The 16827-nt window shown below is 52.0% G+C and overlaps 1 protein-coding gene across 1 annotated transcript; it reads left to right on the forward strand.

The window, feature by feature from the left end:
- The first annotated feature begins 10435 nt into the window (after positions 1-10435).
- LOC136787555 (olfactory receptor 14J1-like) lies at positions 10436-11365 on the forward strand. The gene has a single exon (XM_066984866.1). The coding sequence runs from the start codon at positions 10436-10438 to the stop codon at positions 11363-11365; it is 930 nt and encodes a 309-aa protein (XP_066840967.1).
- Positions 11366-16827: the final 5462 nt, after the last annotated feature.

The raw sequence follows: 16827 nt of genomic DNA on the forward strand, positions 1-16827 counted from the left end.
GCAGGTCCCACGTGGCTCTCCAACCTTCCCCTCTTCCCCTGCAGTAGTGGCATCTCACTGGAGGAGGTTTGTGCATCCCCCTTAGCACATGGTCCCCTCAGATTTGACTTTTCCTTTACCAGACTGTTCTTTGGATGGTCACTCATTTTATGAAGTTTTCTATTCACAACCCACTGAGCTCCTTGTCCCTGGAGATCCCCTGACATCTCCTGGCAGCTCCAGATTCCTCTCCAGGCTGGCATTGGCCATCAGCCCCACTGCAGGGGGCACGGTCCCATGCCAGTGAGTCCAAGACCAGTTGTCATCTCCTTAGGCAAGTGCTGCCATAACGGGAGCTCTTAGTCCTGCCCTTGGTCCCTCAGGGACCACCCTGGGACTTTCAGCCTGTGTCCTTCACTCCATGAAGAAGCCCAGGAAACAGAAGAGCAGGGAGCAACCCCTTGGCTCTATTCCTGATAGCACATTTGGAAGAGGTGCCCAGGCTTCTGGGTTTGCCCTGAGCAGCCCCTTTTGTTACTGTGGTGCTAGCAGGGAGGCCAGCTGTGACCCAGGGCTGCACAGCGCCTGCTGCTGCCTGCAGCCACAGGGATCTCACTGCAGATACAGCAGGACTGTCACCAACAAACATGAGATCTCAGGGCTTATCCAAATACAAGAAGCACAATGTGGAAGCCAGAAGAGAGCAGCAGTGAAAAGGCCACACCCTGCTGCTGGCCATGGCCATGGCTCCAGGGAAGCAGCAGCCCCGACCCGAAGGCAGCAGAGAGGCAGAGCCCAGCGGGCAGCGAGGGGCAGCCGCGAGGGCCAGCGGGGCTGCTCCTCCCTGTGGCAGCTGGGCTCTGGGCCCTGAGCCCCTCCTGCGTGCTGGGGCTGCTCCCCCAGCTGCACAGGAGATGGGAAGAGACGGCAGCTGATAACAGTGAATTTCTCTTGGCTTCTTTACTGTATTTATCTAGACGTGAAGACCAGTTTTATAAGTACATGAGACTATTGGGTCAAAGTAAGTTAGAAAAAATAACAAGCAGAATGTTAAGAATAACTTTATTTAAGCAAAAAACACAACTTGGAGAAAATATTAATAAAGAAAAATAATAAAAATATTTTCCTGTTTCTGAAATAAACCTGGAACTCAAGTGCACATTAATGGTTCAAAACAAGCATGTATCCAAAGAGTTTCTTCACTGCCACCTTGAGGTCCTGGTTCCTCATGCTGTAGATGAGGGGGTTCGCTGCTGGAGGCACCACAGAGTACAGAACTGCCACCACCAGGTCCAGGGATGGAAAAGACATGGAGGGGGGCTTCAGGTAGGCAAACATGGCAGTGCTGACAAACAGGAAGACCACAGCCAGGTGAGGGAGGCACATAGAAAAGGCTTTGTGCCGGCGCTGCTCAGAGGGCATCCTCAGCACGGCCCTGAAGATCTGCACATAGGACAGCACAATGAAAAGAAAATAACAAAAACCTAAAAAAACACTAAAAACAAGTACTCCAACTTCCCTGAGGTAGGCATCTGAGCAGGAGAGCTTGAGGATCTGGGGGATTTCACAGAAGAACTGGTCCACAGCATTGCCTTGGCAGAGGGGCAGGGAAAAGGTAGTGGCCGTGTGCAGGACAGCATTGAGAAAGCCACTGCCCCAGGCAGCTGCTGCCATCTGGGCACAAGCTCTGCTGCCCACGAGGCTCCCGTAGTGCAGGGGCTTGCAGATGGCCACGTAGCGGTCATAGGCCGTGATGGTGAGAAGGGAAATCTCAGCCTCAAAGAAGAAAGCAACGAAAAAGAGTTGGGCAGCACATCCCTGATAGGAGATGACCCTGGTGCCAGAGGGCATTGGCCATGGCTTTGGGGAGAGTGGTGGAGATGCAGCCCAGGTCGAGGAGGGCGAGGTTGAGGAGGAAGAAGTACATGGGGGTGTGGAGGCGGTGGTCGCAGGCTACGGCGGTGAGGATGAGGCCGTTGCCCAGGAGGGCAGCCAGGTAGATGGCCAGGAAGAGCGCGAAGTGCAGGAGCTGCAGCTCGCGCGTGTCTGCGAATGCCAGCTGGAGGAACTCACTCACAGAGCTGCTGTAGGGCATTATCTGACTCTGGACACAGTTGTCTGTTGAAGAGAATAAGGCAGAAAAAGGTTAGAGCAGACTTCTCTGAAGAAAACCTATTTCAACTCTCAGAGAAACCTTAGCACGAGCCTCTCTCTTTGCAGGAGAACCTTTCTGCAGCTCTCCTGCTTGAGCTGCAGCTGGTGCTGGCTGAGAGTGGCACTGGGAGCAGGGGCTGCTGTGGGTTCCAGAGGAGTCCTTCCTGCTGTGCAGCAGGAGGGAAGCAGGAACACGGGGGAAACTCAAGTTCAGTCCACTTATGAGATCCATAAACTTTGCAGTGTTGTTGCAAAAAAGTCATCCAACCACAGTGTAGAGAAAGGCAAATATGCTTAGGACAGTGATCACACTCTTGTGTTTCCAAAGAAGTGGCAACAGCTGAAAGCAGAGAAGCCCCAGTCCACGTGTAGATGGACAGGATCCTCACCTTGTCTTGAATGAGCAGGATCTCAGCTTTTCCCTCTTCTCCAGGGCTGCAGAGGCCTCATTCCAGCTGCCCACTGAACGCCATCCAGCAGCACGGACATGGCCTTAGCACGGAGGTGTCTCCTCCTTGGGGCACCTGGATAACACAAGGATGCCACGAGAGAGCTGCATCCTGCTGGAGAGAAGCCTCCAACCCAGAAGAACACCCCACAGACAGACATGAATATCCGCAAGCTGCGGTATCCCAATATCCCATCTGCATCCCCTGTAGTGCCTGAAAGAGGCTGGGCCACCCCGCTCTTGGCTGACTGGAGGCACCTGGCTTAGAGCACTCCGAGGGGCTTCTGCCAGACTTCCTCACCTCGCAGTGCCATCCAGCAGGACTCCCAAAGCCTACTACATTGCCCACATCCCTCCCAGAAACAAGACCCAGCAGGAGACCCTTCCAGGACGTGCAGCTGCATGGCCCTGCAGCCAGAGACGTACCTTGTCAAGGGCTGTGCAGATTTCTCCTGCAGGCAGCTCTCAGCATCCTCCCACTGCCAACTGCCTCCAAGCCCTCTCTCCTTCTCTCCTGTCCCCGTGCCAGCTGCGGTCAGAGCCCCCAGCCCTGCTGCGCTGTGCACAGGAGCTGCTCCTGGGCAGAGCTGTCTCTCTGCACCAGGGCCCTCTTGCCACGAGCTCTCTCTGTCCCACGAGCCCGGCCCAGCTCAGCACCACACGCCCAGCCCAAGGCATTGGAATCCCCCCTCGGGGGGCTCTGCTGAGGAGCCCACAAACCTCAGGCACTGAGAGACAATTGAAGACATCTCTCCAGAAGTCCAAGTCAGAGGCAAGTTTCCTGCAGTGTCCCCCTGAGGGCCAGCAATGACACAGCCTCCCTTGGAGCTCGTTAGAGCAGAGCATTGGAGGCAGTGAGGACAAGGAGACAAAGGCAATGTGAAAGTGACCCTGATGTGTAGGAAAACTGGATGTGTTTCACCAAGCACAAGGGCCAGGCCTTGACCCCCAGCCCCTGGGAAGGGAGATCCTTTCCCTTCACACACTGCTCAGGGCTCTTCCTGGGGCAGGAGGAGATGGGGATGTGCATGGCCAAGTGCAGGAGAATGGTACGAGCCCTGCCTGGTTCATGGGTGGGGGCGAGGAGGCAATGAGGCCCTGGTGCTTTACCGATAAGCTGTCTCCTCCTAGGCCTCAGTGGCAGAGACAACAGCCAGAGCCATGGACACAAAGCCCTGGGTCCTGTTGGGACTCTCAGCCTTGTCAGAGGCCTCTGTCCTCTCCACACCAGGCTATGTGAGGGACTCCCAGACCTGCACCTCTTTCTCTGGTGGCTACAGACTTTTGTCCGTGCGGTGTCACACCGGATCTGAGCTGAGTCTGATACCTCAGATCTTCTTGGTGGCCATGCTCCTCGTAAGGCAGCTCTGTAGGGAGCAGGCCTGGTTCCTGGGGAGCAGCACCACTGCTCGTATGGCATCCCTCGTGGTGCCCAGGCCCTCCTCCTCCTGGGCACTGCTCACTCAGCAGGGTCCCAGTCTGCCCTGATGTGTGGGGTTCCTCTTCCTCTGCTGCAGCACTGGCTCTTCTCCTAGTAGTAAACATCAAGATGTTCCTTCATGCAAAATCCTGCAGTTTCTTTAGGTTCAGCCACGGTGATGCTCTGTTCTGTCAGCTTTTCATGTCTGCAGGGAAACAGTTCAACCTTCGTGTGATTGTGCTATCTCTGACAAGACAGCAGCATCAGGAGCTGCAGGAAAGTTTGGATAACGCAGGAGTAACCAGCTGAATGGAATCGCAGCACAGAGTCACAGAAGGGCAGGGGATGGAAGGCTGCCAGGTTCCACCTCTTCTGTGCTTCCTTCTCATGCAAGGTTTCATTCTGGCTGGGGCTGTGTCCTGAATGTTATGGGACTGTGCAGGTAAAAATTAGAAGTGCCAAAGCCCAGATGGAGCTAAATCCGTCTATTACTGTCAAAGACAGACTGTTTACATAAATACTTTAATAAAGGAGGATTAAGGAGAATCATCATCCTTTCTTAGATGTGGTGGGAAACCTTTTGACAAGAGATGAGGTAAAGGCTGAGGCACTTAATGTCTTCTTTGCCTCAGTCTCTAGCAGCAAGACCAGTTGTTCCCCTGGACAGTTTTTCCACCTCATGGCCGGTGCCACTCTTCCAAGGTGCACCCTGTGGCTGTTTTTCTCTCCTGCTCTTTCCTACTACCAAGGAAAGCTCTATCAGAGTGGAATCCACTCCTGAAGTAGGCATCCCAACCCATCAGGCTCCTTGTGGCCTGTCAGCCAAGCAGACAGAAGTCACCTCACCAGCATCTTTCACTATATAATCTAAACGAACTAAACTATAAACAATTGGAGAGTGTCCAGAGGAGGGCAACGAAGATGGTGAAGGGCCTAGAGGGGAAGACGTATGAGGAGCGGCTGAGGGCACTTGGCCTGTTCAGCCTGGAGAAGAGGAGGCTGAGGGGAGACCTCATCGCAGTCTACAACTTCCTCACGAGGGGGAGTGGAGAGGCAGGTGAGCTATTCTCCGTTATCACCAGTGACAGGACCTGTGGGAACAGTGTCAAGCTGAGGCAGGGGAGGTTTAGGCTGGACATCAGGAAGAGGTTCTTCACCGAGAGGATGGTCACACACTGGAACAGGCTCCCCAGTGAAGTAGTCACTGCACCAAGCCTGTCTGAATTTAAGAAGAGATTGGACTGTGCACTCAGTCACATGGTCCAAACATTTGGGCAGACCTGTATGGTGCCAGGAGTTGGACTTGATGATCCTTATGAGTCCCTTCCAACTCGGGATATTCTATGATTCTATGATTCTATGATTCTATGATCTTCCGAGCCATGGGCCTGCTGCTGGCCTTGCAGCCTCTTGGCTAGACACAGCCAAGCGTTGTGCCTCCTGCTGTCCAGTCCTGGCCTCAAGCAGAAGGGACAGGACAAGCCCTCTGCGGGCCTTCTTTCTGTCTGGGTCCTCCTGGGGATGGAGGCAGAGGGGATCCCACAGTCGGCATGCCAAGCAGGGGCCTTCTGCTGGCCTAGCAGGGCCACTGGCAGATGTCAGCCCCAAAGTGCCGATCCCAGGGAGAAGCCAAGGGTGACCTGCCACCTCCAGACACAAGGGACCTCACAGTCCCTTTGCGTGACACGTTCCTGCTGCTGCCCTATCAGCTGCAGAGACAGAAGTGACCTCCCAGTCACTGCCCCAGTCACATTCCTCCTGCTGGGGCAGGAGATCCTGAGGCACAGCTGACCTCTCTCGCCCCCTCGGTACCTATTTTTCACATTTTGTGTTAGAGATTTAGGAAAGTTTTAGTGGGAGTGTTTGGTATTCTGCTTGTGGTGTCAGGTCTCCGGTTAAGGTATGGACAAGCTCTGTGGTTTAGGGTTTTTTAGGTCTCCCAAGAAGTCCAGGGTTAAATAGAGCATTTTAATGCTAGTGTAAAGGAAAGGGATGAAGAGCGAAAATGGATTCCTTTCAGAGTGTTGTGGTAGCATTTAGGTTTAGAGATTAAAGTTCCTGGTTCAAGTAAGGTAAGGGCCATACATGACTGTTTTAAGTCAGTGTTACCGCAGCATCTACATTACATGAACCCTCTTACCTCTATGAAATCATAAGTTTCTGCTGGCCAACCTCTTCTTCCCACCCTGAAATCTCACATCTCTCTTGTTCAGGCTGCTCCTGACCTCCCCATATCTTATTGGGATCAGCTTTCTGATGACATTCTTGATCCCAGAGTATCTGTCTCGCCTCTGTTGGCTACTCTAGTCTTGAGAAGGAAGTGGCATTGTTGTCAGGAGGGAAAGGGCACAAAGGTCTCTAGGATCATCCTGCTCAACATGCCCATCAGCTCTGCACCTCCACAAAACTGCGTTTCCTACCTACAAGTTTTGTTTTCAGAATGGCTTCTCTGGTGCAGGGTTCTTTTTTCCATGCCCTCATGCATGGTTTTGTTTCGGATGTACAGGGATGGGTTAAGGAAAGCCAAGGCACGGATGGAACTGAGCTTCAGAGGGGATGCAAAGAATAACAGGAAGAGATTCTACAGATACATTGCTCAGAAAAGAAAGGCCAAGGAGAGTGTACCCCCTCTGATGGATGAGAAGGGTGAACTGGTAATGACAGCCATGGAGAAGGCTCAGGGACTCAGTAACGTCTTTGCCTCAACAACGTCTTTGCTTCAGTCTTCCCTGCCAGTCAGGCTTCCCAAGTCTTTCATTTCCCTGAACCCACAGATGGAGGCTGGGGGGCAAAGTCCCACCTGCTGGAAGTGAAGAGCAGGTTTGGGAACACCTTGTGAAACTCAACAAGTACAAGTCTATGGGGCCTGACGACTTGCACCTCAGGGTCCTAAGGGAACTGGCTGATATAGTTGCCAAGCCTCTCTCCATCATATCTGAAGAGTCCTGGCAGTCGGGTGAAGTCCCTGGTGACTGGAAAAAGGGAAACATCACTCCCATTTGTAAAAAGGGTAGAAAGGAGGACCCAAGGAACTCCATAACAGTGAGCCTCACCTCAGTGCCTGGCAAGACCATGGAAAAGATCCTCCTGGAATCAATGTCAGGCACATGCAAGAGAAAGAGGTGATCCAAGACAGCCAGCATGGCTTCACCAAAGGGTAAGTTGTGCCGGACCAATCTGGTGGCTTTCTACAATGGAGTGACCACATCAGAAGACAGGGGAAGCTGACTGATGTCATCTACTCAACTTCAGATGATCAAGATGATCTTTAAGGTCCCTTCCAGCATGGGCCGTTCTGTGATTCGATGGTCTCACAAACTATATCTCAAGCATGACTCCCATCCCATCAGCCTTCCTGTGGTCTCTCACCTGACCAGAACAGAAGGTGCCTCGCCATCATATTCAATGCCATGTGCATGCCTCTGCCCTTTACGGTCCCTGTCTGGGCCACATTCCTGCTGCTGGTCCGTCAGCTCCAGAGACAGAAGTGACCTCCCAGCCTCCTTCCCAGCCACGTGCCTCCTGCAGGCCTTGCAGATCCTGAGGCACACCTGATCCCATCACAGCATTCCCAGCCAGCTCCTCCTTGTGGCCTCTAGTCTGATAACATACCTGTCACCTCACATGCCTCTTCCAATGCCATTTGACTACTGCAGGACCTCACAGCCCCTGCCCTGCCCCAAGGGGACAAAGAGCTGAAGTTAGAGGTAGGAGTGGGGTTGAAGCTGAGATGTGCTGTGTGCATGGTGGAGGGCTTTGGGGGTTAGGTGTTCAGGACAAAGATTAGGGATTAAAGGCCACCCTCCGGGGTTAAGGGAATGGCAAGGGCTTTAAGGGGAGGGATTGGTGTTCTGCTCAAGGATCCTGCTCAAGGTTTAGGATAGGGGCAAGCTTTGAGTCTTATAGTTTAGTTCTGGGTTGAGGGCTAGGGTTAAGGCTGGGATTAAGCTGGCTAGACGTAATCATCCTTCTGCTTGCTCTTCTAGTAGAAAATGGGTTTAATATCTGCCTTTTCCAAGTCCCGGGGAACGTCTTTGATCAATCCGTCCTTTCCAAGGTCTTTGAGATAGGTCTTATGACGATGTCTGCAGATCCACCAACACCTCTCTCACCCTTCCAAAACCACCTCTAAGCAACATGAGGACTGACCAGGAGGATGATGAAGGTTTGGGAAAGGGCTTGGTTAAAATCTCTGAGGAGGGCTGTTCTGCACTTCACATACAGTGATGATGGTGTTGTAGAAAACAGTGATACTCATGAGGACAGAAGAGCAGGTGGATAAGGCCTTGGGCCTGGCAACACAGGATACACATACATGAAAACTGTATGGGAGAGAAGAGGAAGATTGGAACCAAAATACAGATTGTGAAAGCAAAGACCATGAGTATCACCGTGGCACTGCAGGAGAGGCGCAGCAATGGGACAAAATCATAGAAGGGATCCACGACACTGGGGCCAAAGCACTGTAGCTGGGAGGAGGAGAAATAATTACTGTACATGAGATAAATTCCCCTGGTTCAGGTACAGCTGCCTTCTGGAGTCAGACCTTCCACTTCACAAGCCTGGCAGAGAACAGGGATGGCGTACAGCCCAGGGCTGACCGTAGGACATGGCCCCCAGCAAGAAGCACTCCGGTCATGCAGAAGGTGCAGCTGACAGTGCTCCCACCTCTGTGAGCAAAGGGGGTGCTGTCCCCAGCCAGGAAGCTGGCCAGCATCTGGCGCAGGGTGGTGGAGCTCTACAAGGGTGCAAGGAGGAAAAGTTCCCAAGGAAGAAGGCCAGGGGCATCTGCAGGTGCTTGCTTGTAGCCACCAGCACAATGATGAGGGGGTTCCACATCCCAGTCACCGTGCTGGTCATGAGAAAGAGGAAGGAGAGATTTGTGTATGGGTAGGAGACCTGCACATTCACAGTAGTTGAAACTCAACCAATGTTATCTTATTGTCCCGTTCCATTTATGGAAACCCTTTTAGAGCATTCTGGTCCCTCCTCTCTTGTTAGGACACCAAGGAGCAAGATGTTTCTTTCTCAGTTCCTAAAAGAACTGGTGAAGGCTGTTCAGAGGGGTAAAATGATCCCTGCTTGTCATTGGTTGAGGTGTCCTGCCCTGAAGTGGGAATGGAATAGGTGTTAAGGGAGGGAATCATTTCTTCTCATGTTTGACAACCACACTCTAATAGCACAAATCACACTTCTAAAACCAGCCTCTCCCATGTTCAGAGAGGAGCAGTCGGAGATGCCTTCAGTCTGCTTCAGACACCACAGCCCAGCAGAGACCCTGCTGCCTTTTGGAGCTGTCAGCCCTGAGGTCTTGGGGACACCTCGAGGGAGCCCAATGGCACAGAGCAAGCGATGCCATGGTCGGGTGCTGTGCTGCTGAGCTGGGCCGGGCTCCTGGGCCCAAGGGGAGCTCGTGGCAAGCGGGCAGCACTGCAGAGAGACAGCTCTGCCCAGGAGCAGCTCCTGTGCACAGCGCAGCAGGGCTGGGGGCTCTGACCGCAGGTGGCACGTGGAGGGGAGAGAAAGAGAGAGGGCTTGGAGGCACTGAGGAGCGCAGCAACAGAGGGCAGCGTGTGACAGGACAGATCTGCAGGCTCTTGGCACTGTGAGGCTCTGGCAGCAGGAACATGTAAATGGGATTTCCAAAGAGGTTTTCTGAAGCCAACACATCTCATAGCAGATAGCATCTGACAGGATAGACCGCTCTGTTTCTCCAATATGAGGTAGATGCTGCCATTCCTACTGGCTTCTCCACCTGGCCGTGCTGCTGCTGCTCTTGTTCCCAGGTTGCCTGGGGATGGGGGTTTCACGTGCCCATGGAGTGAGCCCTCGGGGTGCTTGGGGGAAGGGGAGTATGGGGACAGGGTGAGGGGTCTGGAGATGGGCACTTGGAGCCCTGCTTCAGCAGTGTCCTGGTTCTTTTCAGGTGAACATGTAGTTATCCTGCAGCTCATAGACATGCCAGCAGAAGAGACCAGCCTTTTTTGACAGACTGGCTGTCCCCTCGGAAGGGCAGTCTGCACTGAAGGGACAGTCCTTTGTATCTGAGGATCGACAAGGTTTCACTTGCAATACAGAAGGAATGAAGATATATATATATATATAAAAGAAATTCTCACAGCCCTGCTATGCAGTTGGGTGAATTTGGAAGAGCAATGTGGCTAATCACTTGATATCAGGAGTGAATTTAATCAGGGATTACCTCATGTTCCCCTTTCCTTATTGTTATAGGTGAGGACTGATCACTACATTGACCACAGCAAAGTCCCCTTATTGCAGGGACACCCTCAGTCAGTGTCAGTTAAAACTCATGAAAGGGACCTGACCAATGTCTGCTTGAGAGGACAAAATGGAATTAGTTATTATCAGGTAATTCTGTACTATCTTACTGCGCTTTTGCTCCTTGGGCAGCACCCCATGCCCAGAAGCAGGAAATGCCCAACAGCAGCTCTGTGAGCGAGTTCCTTCTGATGGCATTCGCAGACACGCGCGAGCTGCAGCTCCTGCACTTCGAGCTCTTCCTGGGCATCTACCTGGCTGCCCTCCTGGGCAACGGCCTCATCCTCACTGCCGTAGCCTGCGACCACCACCTCCACTCTCCCACGTACTTCTTCCTCCTCAACCTCGCACTCCTCGACCTGAGATCCATCTCCACCACTCTGCCCAAAGCCATAGCCAATGCCCTCTGGGACACCAGGGCCATCACCTATCAAGGATGTGCTGCCCAGCTCTTCTTTGCTGTCTTCTTGGTTGGAGCGGAGTATTCCCTTATCACCGTCATGTCCTACGACCGCTACGCTGCCATCTGCAAGCCCCTGCACTACGGGAGCCTCGTGGGCAGCAGAGCTTGTGCCCAGATGGCAGCAGCTGCCTGGGGCAGTGGCTTTCTCAATGCTGTCCTGCACACGGCCACTACCTTTTCCCTGCCCCTCTGCCAAGGCAATGCTGTGGACCAGTTCTTCTGTGAGATCCCCCAGATCCTCAAGCTCTCCTGCTCAGATGCCTACCTCAGGGAAGTTGGGGCACTTGTGTTTAGTGTTTCTTTAGTCTTTGGTTGTTTTGTCTTCATTGTGTTATCCTATGTGCAGATCTTCAGAGCCGTGCTGAGGATGCCCTCTGAGCAGGGTCGGCACAAAGCCTTTTCCACGTGCCTCCCTCACCTGGCCGTGATCTCCCTGTTTGTCAGCACTGTCCTGTTTGCCTACCTGAAGCCCCCCTTCATCTCCTCACCATCCTTGGACCTGGTGGTGGCAGTTTTATATGTGGTAGTACCTCCAACAGTGAACCCCCTCATCTACAGCATGAGGAACCAGGACCTGAAAGCCACACTGAAGAAACTGATTCTAGTGGTAATATTTACTTAGCAATGATTTGGCTATCTCACTTTTCTAGTTTTATTCAAGTTAATCTGAGACAATTTTTAAACTTTTTGTGAAGTATTGTTTGCAATTCTGTTTGCAGTTAAATGTTTTCTTTCATTCTTCTTTTCCAAATGACCAATCCTGTGTTTGACCGAGATGTTTTCTGTAAACATGTTTATTCTTAAATGATACCTGCCCTCCATTGTGGCATCTCGGTACTAAAAGTGAAGTTGCTCAGGGCTCAGGGCTCCTCTTCCCAAACTGGAGTGCAGAAGGCGCTCCGGGAATGCCAGGCTCAAGGCCTCACTTTTGTGCTTGGGTGCCACCTGGACACAGGGGCACGAGGGCACGGGGTGGGGGGTGAGGGAGTCAGGGCTGGACTGAGTCGTCACTGGTGGATGCCCAGTGCCCCTGGAGGCGCTGACTGGTCAAGAAGCAGCTTCCTGGGATTGAAACGTGACAGGGCTGGTGGCATCAGGGAGGTATCGGGAGCGACCAGGTTACCCTAAGGGTTCTCCTGGGATGCCGTGTGCCTTGTGTTGGGTGGGCAGCGAGTGGGTCTTCACAGTAAAGCTAAGCCAAAGGATGCACGGGCTGATGGGAGCTCTGCAATGCCAGGACACACAGCGAGGCCACAGCACAAAAGTCTCAGAGGCCTTCAGTGAACAAGCGGAAAGGGCCAAGACTGGGTGACCAGGCAAGGTCCGGGGGGTGGGGAGAGGTGGGCAGGGGCTGGGCTGGGCTGGGCAGTGCCCGGCAGAGGGCACCAGCAGCGTCAGGGAGCGGTGGCAGCATGCAGGGGAGGGCTCCCAGCAGGGCTTGGTGCTGCAGAGCCAGGGCTGGGGAAGGGAGCCCAGAGCTGCAGGGGCAGGGGACACGAGGCCGCTCGGGGCCCTTGCTGGCCTGGGCAGAGCACGAAGGGGGCCCAGGGCATTCGTCCCCTCACCGCAGCCTACCACGACCTGCACGGCGCTCACGGATCATCCAGGGCCAGGCTCTGCCCCGTGGAGCGCAGGGAGAGGGCAAAGCCTCTCTGAAAAAGAGGCTGAAACTGAAAAAGATCCCTCCTCTGCCCCGTGGTGTGACAGGGCCAGAGTGGGACAGGTTACCTTTATTTGATGTAGTTCTTGTGTAATTTGCATTGGTGAATGAACAAAAAGACAGTTCCTTCTGCAACAATGTACATCCTTCTTCATGTTAGGACACAACTCAACGTCCTTCACTCTGCTTTATGTCATCGATGAATATGATTAGGTCTCCTTGATTACTCTGAGACACAGTGCAATGCTTTTTGCCTTCTGTCCCTACAGCACAATATGTGTGACTTTCCCTTACTCTGCGCATTGACTTGACAGGTCATTTCACATTTTTCACTTTCATATCCCTAGTTAGAAGGGGATGATTCCCCAAAGTGGGGCAAGCTGATGGGTTCTGCCTCAGCCTTTGAAGTGTCCTGATCTTGAGTCTTTCAGCCTCAGTTTTCCACAGATGACCTAGGATGGTAAATGGATGTTTAGGTGTCTCCTAGGAAGAAGGGAGAGTGTCTTGGGATCCCAACGGCCATTTCAAATTTAGGTCTATCCCAAGAAATAACTGAAGAAGGGGTTTGTATTTGAAGGGGTTTCCTGTGCAGGGCTGGGCTGCAGTTACAGGGACAAAGACCACTGCTGGCAGTGGAGGTGCCCTGGCAACTCCACCTGGCTCCACCTGATTTTCCCAAAGGGCTCCGGTCTCCTGCAGGTCTTTTCTGACATCTGATGGTCCAGGGAAGTGCCTCAAACACAACGGGGCCACAGGAGGTTTTCCCTGGTTACGCTTATGGTCAGACAGCAAAACTCTGCCTCAATACCCTGTAATATTTTTTAGTACTTAGCTAGTAAAGCAGCTACTCATCAGCTCAAATGATTCAACCCCTTCTGTTAAATGTCTCACATGAATGATAATTTCTATCATGAAGAAATGTGAATTTCCATTATCTATATTCATCGCAAGAGAAGAAATACTGGTGTCCACCTATACTTCCTTTGTCATCGCTTTGTCTATCATGGTGTGCTCCCTCATCTTCCAGGCTCAAAACCTGACTTGATTACACAGACCTTGCTGAATGTCCCCATTCCAGCTGCCTGTTTGGTCCCATGGACTTCCATGGTTTTCCTGCTTTGCCCTCCCCTTACTCTTTGATCATTCAGACCGCTCTCACCAACCCCGTTGCTGCTTTGAGTTTCAGTGAGTTCCAGCTCGCCCATCTCTCAGCAGTCTGTCTAATGGTTTCCATAGCAAGAAACTCATACTTTCTCATTGAATTAGTATGATATGAATTAATATTAACACTATGATTTTAAATTTCCTATTAATCCGTGTAAAATATATCATGTACAGTCATTCTTTTGGGAAGGTAAACTTCACTGGAGGCAACAAAATGAGGAACTTGAACTTTTTTTTTTCTTTTTAAATTGCAGCATGATTTCCTGTTGTTTGTTTTTAAATGGGAAAAACCCTGCTTTTCCTACCAAAGCAGGGCTTCAAAGGAGAAACCCTAGACCAATATCTATAGGAAAGTGATGCTCCTAACTATAATGCAACAAAATTCAGCCTTCAAAATGAGGAAAGATTTCTATTAGATGCTCTTTGAAATCTTCTTCCTTAACTACACCACGAAAACTCTCCAATTAGCTCTACAAGTCTTGAAGACTTGAAGAAAATCATGGGAGAGATATGGCTGCTTAGGACATTCTGTGTTTTAATGAGTTCCATGGTGTATTTTGGTGCTCGGTCTATGAAGGAGAATGATGTAACCGCTTGAGAAGGTAAAGTCAGGAGGAAAAGTTGAAGTGACTTGGAGTATTAATGGGCCCCACTGAGGGCTGTTCCTAACAAAGCCTCCCCAGGGACTTGTTAGGGCAGATAATTGGAGGCCATGATTGCAGGCAGGCAAAGCGCTGTGCTGAGAAAAGTCTTGGTTGGTTTTGGTGAAGCAGAAGGGCCAAGGCCTGACCCCAGCCACTGGGAGGGGAGATCCTGCACCCCCCCCGTCTGGCTCAGGGCTCTTCTTGGGGTCTGTATGATGTGGTGGGCAGTGTGATGCCACGAGGAGAACTTCATTAGGACAGCTCCCCACCCCTGCACAGGGTATCAAGGAAGCAGTGAGGCCCCATTGCAATGACTCTATCTCGTCTCCTCAGAAGCTCTACCCAAAGGGACAAAAAGGTCAGGGCTATTGGGGCCTCCCATTCCTGCCAGCACCCTCTGCCTTCTCCTCTGCAGGCTTTCCTATGCTGTCCCACACTTTACCCTATTTCCTTGAAGTCTGCAGACACCCATCTCTGTTCACCACCTTGCTCTCATCCCGGCATTTCCATAATCTCACCCATGTCTCGTCAACCCTCAGCTGTTCCTTGAAACACAAAGCTAGGGTCTAATCTTTTGGTGACCTCTGGCACCACAGCATTACTCTTTGAGGGACATTTCTTCCTCCTCGTGGCCAGTGACACCCTTCCAAGGTGCACCTTGTGACAGTTTTTTTTCTCCTGCTCTTTTCTACTACCAAAGAAAGCTCCATCAGGGTGGAAACCACTCCTGAAGCAGGCATCCAAACCCATCAGGCTCCTTGCGGCCTGTCAGCCAAGCAGACAGAAGTCACCTCAGCAGCATCTTCCAAGGCCTGGGCCTGCTGCTGCCCTTGCAGCTTCTTGGCTAGACACAGCCAAGCCTTGGGCCTCCTGCTGTCCAGTCCTGGCCTCAAGCAGAAGGGACAGGACAAGCCCTCTGCGGGCCTTCTTTCTGTCTGGGTCCTCCTGGGGATGGAGGCAGAGGGGATCCCACAGTCAGCATGCCAAGCAGGGGCCTTCTGCTGGCCTAGCAGGGCCACTGGCAGATGTCAGCCCCAAAGTGCACATCCCAGGGAGAAGCCAAGGCTGACCTGCCACCTCCAGACACAAGGGACCTCACAGTCCCTTTGCGTGACACGTTCCTGCTGCTGCCCTATCAGCTGCAGAGACAGAAGTGACCTCCCAGTCACTGCCCCAGTCCCATTCCTCCTGCTGGGGCAGGAGATCTTGAGGCAGAGCTGACCTCTCTCTAGCCCCCTCGGTACCTGTTTTTCACCTTCTGGGTAAGAGATTAAGCAAAGTTTTAGTGGGTGTGTTTGGTGTTCTGCTTGTGGTGTCAGGTCTGTGGTTAAGGTATGGGCAAGATCTGTGGTTTAGGGTTTTTTTAGGTCTGCCAAGGAGTCTAGGGTTAAATAGACCGTTTTAATGCTAGTGTTAAGGGAAGGCATTAGGGTTAGCAAGAGAGAAAATGGATCTTGATCATTTGGATCTTGAACATTCTTGATCCCAGAGTATCTGTCTCACCTCTTTTGTCTACTTTATTCCTAAGAAGGAGTGGTGTTGCTGCCAGGAGCAAAAAAGACACAAAGGTCTTTAGGATCATCCTGCACAATGTGCCCATCAGCTCTGCACCTCCACAGAATCACACTTCCGACCTAAAACTTTTGTTTCCCAAATGGCTTCTGTGGATCCAGGGTTCCTTTTCCCAGGCCCTCATGCATGCTTCAGTTTTGGATGTGCATAGATGGAATAATGAAAGTCAAGGCACAGATGGAACTGAGCTTATCAAGTGAAGCAAAGAATAACAGGAAGAGATTCTACAGATACATTGCTCAGAAAAGAGAGGCCAAGGAGAGTGTTCCCCCTCTGATGGATGAGAAGGGTGAACTGGTAATGACAGACATGGAGAAGGCTGAGGGACTCAACAACATCTTCTCCTCACTCTTCCCTGCCAGTCAGGCTTCCCAAGTCTTTCATTTCCCTGAACCCAGAGATGGAGGCTGGGGGGCAAAGTCCCACCCACTGTAAGTGAAGAGCAGGTTCGAGACCACCTGATGAAACTAAACAAGTACAAGTCTATGGGGCCTGATGACTTGCATCCCAGGGTCCTGAGGGAACTGGCTGATGTAGTTGCCAAGCCTCTCTCCATCATATTTGAAGAGTCCTGGCAGTCGGGTAAAGTCCCTGGTGACTGGAAAAATGGAAACATCACTCCCCTTTTGATTAAGGGTAGAAAGGAGGACCCAGGGAACTACAGAATGGTGAGCCTCACCTCTGTGCCTGGCAAGACCATGGAAAAGATCCTCCTGGAATCAATGTTAAGGCACATGCAAGACAAAGAGGTTTATCTGAGACAGCCAGCATGGCTTCACCAAAGGGTAGGCTGTGCCGGACCAATCTGGTGGCTTTCTACAATGGAGTGACCACATCAGACGACAAGGGAAGACCGACCGATGTCGTCTACTTGGACCTCTGTAAGACCTTTGACATGGTCTCACATGACATCCTGGTCTCCAAATTAGAGAGATACACCTTTGATGGGTGGACCATTGAGTGGATAAGGAGTGGGCTTGAAGGTCACACCCAGAGAGCGATGGTCAACGGCTCTATGTCCAAGTGGAGGCTGGTGATGAGTGC

Source organism: Anser cygnoides, chromosome 30 (assembly GCF_040182565.1).
Source record: "Anser cygnoides isolate HZ-2024a breed goose chromosome 30, Taihu_goose_T2T_genome, whole genome shotgun sequence".
NCBI lineage: Eukaryota > Metazoa > Chordata > Aves > Anseriformes > Anatidae > Anser > Anser cygnoides.